Source organism: Camellia sinensis, chromosome 2, assembly GCF_055761805.1.
Source record: "Camellia sinensis isolate YWXY chromosome 2, ASM5576180v1, whole genome shotgun sequence".
Taxonomy (NCBI): domain Eukaryota; kingdom Viridiplantae; phylum Streptophyta; class Magnoliopsida; order Ericales; family Theaceae; genus Camellia; species Camellia sinensis.
The window spans coordinates 83,113,621-83,119,620 of NC_138962.1; the positions used below are offsets into that span (position 1 = coordinate 83,113,621).

General features: G+C 44.0%; 1 protein-coding gene across 1 annotated transcript; it reads right to left on the bottom strand.

Moving 5' to 3' along the window:
- Positions 1 to 1,736: 1,736 nt before the first annotated feature.
- LOC145814833 (uncharacterized) lies at positions 1,737 to 2,159 on the bottom strand. The gene has a single exon (XM_082911821.1). The coding sequence runs from the start codon at positions 2,157 to 2,159 to the stop codon at positions 1,737 to 1,739; it is 423 nt and encodes a 140-aa protein (XP_082767947.1).
- Positions 2,160 to 6,000: the final 3,841 nt, after the last annotated feature.

A 6,000-nucleotide genomic window follows, 5' to 3' on the forward strand; every position in this document is an offset into this window, starting at 1 on the left:
ACTTTACAGTTTGGGTCGAAGCCCAGAAATGCTTGCAAATAAGGCTAACCTATCATGCAAAAAAATGCAAGTTTAAGGGAAATGGACACTTACCCTTGAAGAGCCGACCTCTAGCAGCTTTTGGACCAAGTTGGTGAGTTTTCAACTTCTGCAAATGACTTCCAAGGTGCTAGAATGGATGATGGGGGTATGGTGCTAAGGGTTGTAGTGCAAATGGACCAAGAAAGTTAGGGTTTTGGAGCTTTGAGTAGTGACAATGGAGGAGGGAGGTGATATGCCTTAGTCAATTTTGTTCAACCTCTAGATATGAAGAGGAGGGCCTCTCTTATAGAGAAGAGAGGTCAAAGCTTCTCTTGGAAGCTTCAAAGATCCTCCATACACGTGTATGGAGGATGCACCAAATGCCCCCCAGCTGGCACAGCTGTAAAGTATTCAGAGAGGGCAAAAAGCAAGAAGCAGGCCGGCCAGTTCAAGTGGCCGACCGGCCAGTCACCCTGGTCGGCCGACCAGGGGTCAAAAGGTTCAAGCCCCAAAGCTGGTCGTCCATGAAGCCCTTGAAGTTAGCTTTCCAATGCCGCAAACCTTGCATTAAAATTCCTCCTGTGCAAAAAGTTATGCCAGTTTTGGTGAAGCCGCGCAGATTCGGTCCAAACGGACTTCAACCAACCATATCTCCCCCACCCGAACTTGTCCTTATGAGACTCTTCAGTGAAAAATGAAGCCTCGGAAGTAAGATTTCCAACGGTAGTGGCCTCATATCTTAATTCTTCCTGTGCAAAGAGTTATGCCCGTTTTGGTGAAGCCGCGCAGATGTTTTCTCTCCTTCCCGGATTCATGCTGAACCACTTTTGACCAAAAAATCTGGTTGGCCATCTGATTTTCTGGTTTTCCATATGGCTACATTGAAGCCCCAGAAGTTAGCTTTCCAATGGCGCCAACCTCGCATTAAAATTCCTCTTGTGCAAAGGGTTATGCCCGTTTCGGTGAAGCCGTGCAGATTTGGTTCTATCCGGATTCACGCCGAACTTCTCCCAAACTAGTTTTGCTTTCTCTTCTCCTCTTTTCTTCAACTCCAAACCCCTAGACAAGGTGTTTTGAAAGATTTTTCAAAAATTTCATCTCTCTTTCGTTCATTTCCACTTTGTCCTTGCTCGGTTTACCGAAAAGCGTAACATTTGACAAAATGCGAGCCTCGGAACATCGTAAAAACTTTATTTCAAAAACGTTTTGAAAGAGAGGGTTTTAAGGTCTAAAATCTTTTGATCAAGATTGTTTTGGTCCAAAAAGGGGTACGAAGTTGAGATTTGGCTCGCCTCTTGCCGAAGAAATCGACCGTTTGCATTGCACAACTTCCAAAACCATCAGTCGCGTCCAAGTCTTAAAGGCAGTCAAAAATGGGGTGTCTACAGGAGGTGTCCAGCTGCTACTAGATCTTCCAGGTGTTGCTTTAGTGCTCTACAATTCTGAGTCATATGCCCCCTGTCTTGGTGATAAGTGTATCTGAGCTTCTGATTACGCCGAGCCGGATCCCCCAACATTTTCGGCGGTCAAATAAAGAAGAGCTCCCTCTTGATCTTTTCTAAGATACGATAGATTGGATCTTTGAATACGGTCATGACTACTTCGTGAGATTTGGACTTATCCACCTCATTCACTGTGAGTCCCTGATGTTCCCCTCGGTCCGTTCTCTTCTTGTGCCGAGCTGTTCGTTCTGCTGATGCTACCTCGATGGAGATCTAGTCATTTTTAAGGCGAGCATACTGCTCAATCCTGGCACGCAAATCTTTCAGTGTTGTGGCTGGGTGCTTGGTAAGTGATTGTCTCAACTTACTTTCCGGGCGCAGACCATGTTTGAAGGTCATAATAGCCATCTGCTCACTGCAAACATTTTCTTCTAAGTCATTGTACTCTTTCCAATACCTCCTAGCATAATTGCGCAGCATTTCTTCCTGTTCTTTTCGGAGGCTGAACAGTGTATCCGGCTCTTTCGAAATCTTAGTGTTAGAAACAAACCTGGCTAAGAACTCTTCGGAGAGCTGCTTCCAGTCGTAAATTGATCTAGCGGAGAGTCTATCGAACCATCGAAGCCCGGATTCTCCCAAGTTGGACGGGAAGACTTTGCACATTAGTGCTTCGTCTCGCCTCCATAGGGACAGCATCTGTCTATAATGGCTGATGTGTGTCAATGGATTTGACTTCCTATCGTGTGACGTGAACTTTGGTGGGGTGAATTTCTTGGGTGGTCTTATGGCCTCGATTTCCAGGGAGAATGGGGAAGAGACAAGCCTATCCAACGCTCGGTGCTCTCTCTGGTGGATGGTGCGGTCTAGATGATCTCGACGTTACTCATTCTGCTTGTTGCCAATCAGCCAAGTACGAAGGTCTTGAGGAGGGTACTCAGTATGCTGGCTAACCGTCTTCTGCCTCGTAGCCCTTCTCCGACGTGAGCCGCAGGTGTGGTTGCTCGCCGCCTCACTTTGTATCGAGATTGGCTGGCTCTGATGCCCAGACTCGTTTCTGGGGATCTTCTTTACTGGTGGTTCTCTACACGAGCTTCTTTGTCGCAGGTGAGAGGGCTCTATGTCTGTCCTCTTCTCCGTCGGATCGCCGAGCACCCTTTTGAGTTGCGCTTTCAGCTCCTGTATCTCCATCCCCATGGAGTCTATGATTCGATCTCTGTAATCCTTTTCTAGAAGAAAGTGATGAGAAGAACTTCCAGCGAAGGGCAATCAATGCTCAACAGATTCAGGAGTCCGATTATTATTTCCAGTTTGTTCTTTTAAGACTGTTAGGAGTGCCAAGCCTTTGTCCTTTGTCTTCTCCGTCTGTGGAGTATGTGCCGAAAGTGGGATGTTCTCAATCCCCATCGCCGGAATCGAGTGCAGAGCTCAGAGACGAAGCTTCCACGCTCACTGCACCAATTGTGCGTACCGGATACCGCACTAGATGAAAGTGGATCGGAGCTCCGCAATCGACTGGACTATCCAGGAATTGAGGTCCTGCAGTGAGAAACACCGTAAGAGCTGCCTGGCCGGGGTTGGCTGGATAACCCCTCCGGTGTGGGAATGAGTAATTGGAGAAGAAGTGAGGTGCCCCCTAAGTGTAGAGGGTTGAGTTTCAGTAAGTAACGTTCAACTTAGATCAGTTACCTTTAATGTGAAATTAGTGTGGTTTATATGGAACTCCTTACTTGTTGCCCAAGATGGTTTCATGGTGCTCTGGTGCTGCCAAGTTTCCTTTTAGCATTGCCTAGGGTGGGGGACCATCTGGTCGTTGTCATGAGGTGCATGTATTCATTGTAGTCATGTTGATAACAAACCATATTCCTTTGGTTTAACTGCTTCCGTGATTCTAGGTGTAGGGGACCAGCTGAGGTGGTAACTTGCACATGTATATACTCACAGCTTCCACGTTTCTCTGAGAGGTTCCCTCAACTCGGTCCCGTTGTGCCTCAGCTCGGCCTTTTGTGAGACTATTGTCAGGATGGGCTGGCCAATTCGGATATCTGTGTATGGACTTGGCCCACTTTGGTTCTGATGATAGGTTCGGCCCATCAATTCGGCCCATAGAATGAGTCTTGTAGTTCGGCCCTAGCCCAGTGTTGTGGTTGGAGTGGCCTTTCCACTGCGAGTTGGGCCCAAGTGCTTGAGGACTTAGGTGGGTTGTTGGTAATGGAGTTTGGCTTAGTCGGATTGCCCACATGCTCATCTGTCCCGTTTGGGTTTGGGTTAGGAAGATTGGACCGGCCCAAGGCTTGGATCCGACCCATTTCGTATTTAGCCCCTTCAACTAATAAGTGATTTCATTTGATGTAGTTCATTATAACGAATAAGTGATCTATCTTCGCTTCAAATCTGAATCCGAACAAATCTAAGGGAAGATGATCACCGCCCTAGCGAGGCTAGCGGTGGCGAAGGGCGACGGAAACCTAACTTTCGAGTTGGTGAAGAGTATGGGGAAGTGCGGAGAGTGACGATTTCAACACCTGTTGCATTTCTGACAACCTTTGCCGGAGTCCGGCCACAATCGCCGTCGTAGCCTTCTTGTGGAGCTCGCAAACCTTATGGCGACAGTGGTATAATAGTGGTGGTGTCTGTTAGAGAGAGAAGGTCGTATAACAGTGGCGGTGTCTGTGGGAGCCAAATTGACATCCTCGATCAACGGTGGTGAATCTATCACCATCACCTCTGTTCCACTTCCTCCTCCGCCGCCTAGTGTTTTCGAAATTAAGAGAGAGAGAGAGAGAGATACAAGAGGTAGTAGCGGATCTACCATCGCCCAGATTTGGTCTCTTTATTGATGGCAATGGCGATGGATGGAGAGGTAGTGGTGGTGGTTGTGTCGTCGAAGAAGACAAGAAGATGAAGATCTTGGCCTAGACGATTCTGACCACCGCGCACACCGGAATCAGGGCATGGCTAGGGTTTTGAGAGAGTGGAAAGAGAGAGAAGATATAGAGAGAGGCAGAGAGAGAGAGAGGGGATTTTTTTCATTACACAGTTCAATTTGCATAGATAGGGTTTAGGCACAAGTGGATCCATACGATATATATGGGGGTAGTTTGGCCCTTCTACACAAGCATGTCCTTATGGACATCATTCTTTAACATGTGGACTTTTGGACAGAAGAAGTTTAAAATTGGATTTATGAACAGAGCACCCAAAATATAAATAGTTTACGTCAAATCTAGGTAATTTTCCAGTCTTCACTCTCACATGAGTTGTTATGGGATTAACGAAGGGGAAAATTTTGGAAAATGAAACATGAAGAAAAGTGACTTCTATACATCACTTTCCTTTTCCCCTTGCCCTTCTGTGTGAATGGAGGGCAATAAAGTACCCAATATGTGCACATTCTAAGAAAGATATTAGATTGACTTCGCTATGTTAGACAATTAGAGAGCAAACTCTTTGGCTAGACATGGGGGTTTGTTTTTAGGCCTGGGAAGGGACATTTTTATCTATTTTGAATTCAGCTAGATGTTTTTTTGTTGGTTGTTAATTTTGTTTATTCTTTCAGATTTTAGATCCAATATTGTATTGTTGGGCTTCTTTCATTGTTCAGAAGGATTGCTCTTCCTTCTTTCTTGTATTTTTTCCTCTTTGTGAATAGATCCTTCCAATTTCTAATCACCAAAAACATGATAAATAGACGAATAGATAAACTCTTCTAGTTCCTTATCAAAGTAGTTAAATTTTCTTATTTTCCAGTTTTAGGCTCCTATGAATATATTGGCTTATTTATATCAATTATTTAATCCACTACTTTTTGTGTTCATTCTTTTCAGAACAAAAAATTAAATAAATAAATGAACACTGGAGCACGCCTTCAATCCACCATGTTAACACAATATAAAGAAGGCCCAAAAAGAACGAGAAAAAGGAAAGAGCAAGCTTAAGCTCCTAATGCCCCTTTAAAAAGAAATTTTATTATTTGTAGGGGCCATTGCTTGGTGCAGTAAGAAAATGGTTGGGCTGTCAAAAATGAGAATGCGGGTTTGAGTATGGTAGCAGCCACTTTGTACTTATTATGTAGTGGGTTGATCCAGGCTTCAATTCACTTGTGTGGTAAATGTTCAAAGAATATGAAGTTGCTGTTGCAGCTAATCAAAAAAATGAAGCTGCTGTTGCAACATATCGTTGCAAGAACTGCAAAAGTGGAAAAAGAGATGCAATTTTCATAGACTATAATGAAACCCCAGGATTTAATAGTTTCTATAGTTCTTCGTGTTAGTTCATCCATTCATTTTTAGTCTCTTCTTTATTGAATATTTTTAGTTGTAATGTCTGCATCTGCTTGTATACGCTATCATCTATTGTTTATACATTTATTCATGGGTTAATTTCCTGTGTTTTTAGTCAAAAATTTCATGTGAAAATATTGTAATAAATTACGAAGAAAACCTGAGATATGATCCTTTCCATTAGGTATTATGAGATGTTATCTTATATTTTAAATTCATTCATTGTTGTGCTGAATTTAGAAATTATAAATTTTGAA

What these genes read in the sequence shown, in the direction of transcription:
- LOC145814833 (XM_082911821.1), bottom strand. Translation starts at nt 2,159, where the DNA reads ATGCTGTCCCTATGGAGGCGAGACGAAGCACTAATGTGCAAAGTCTTC.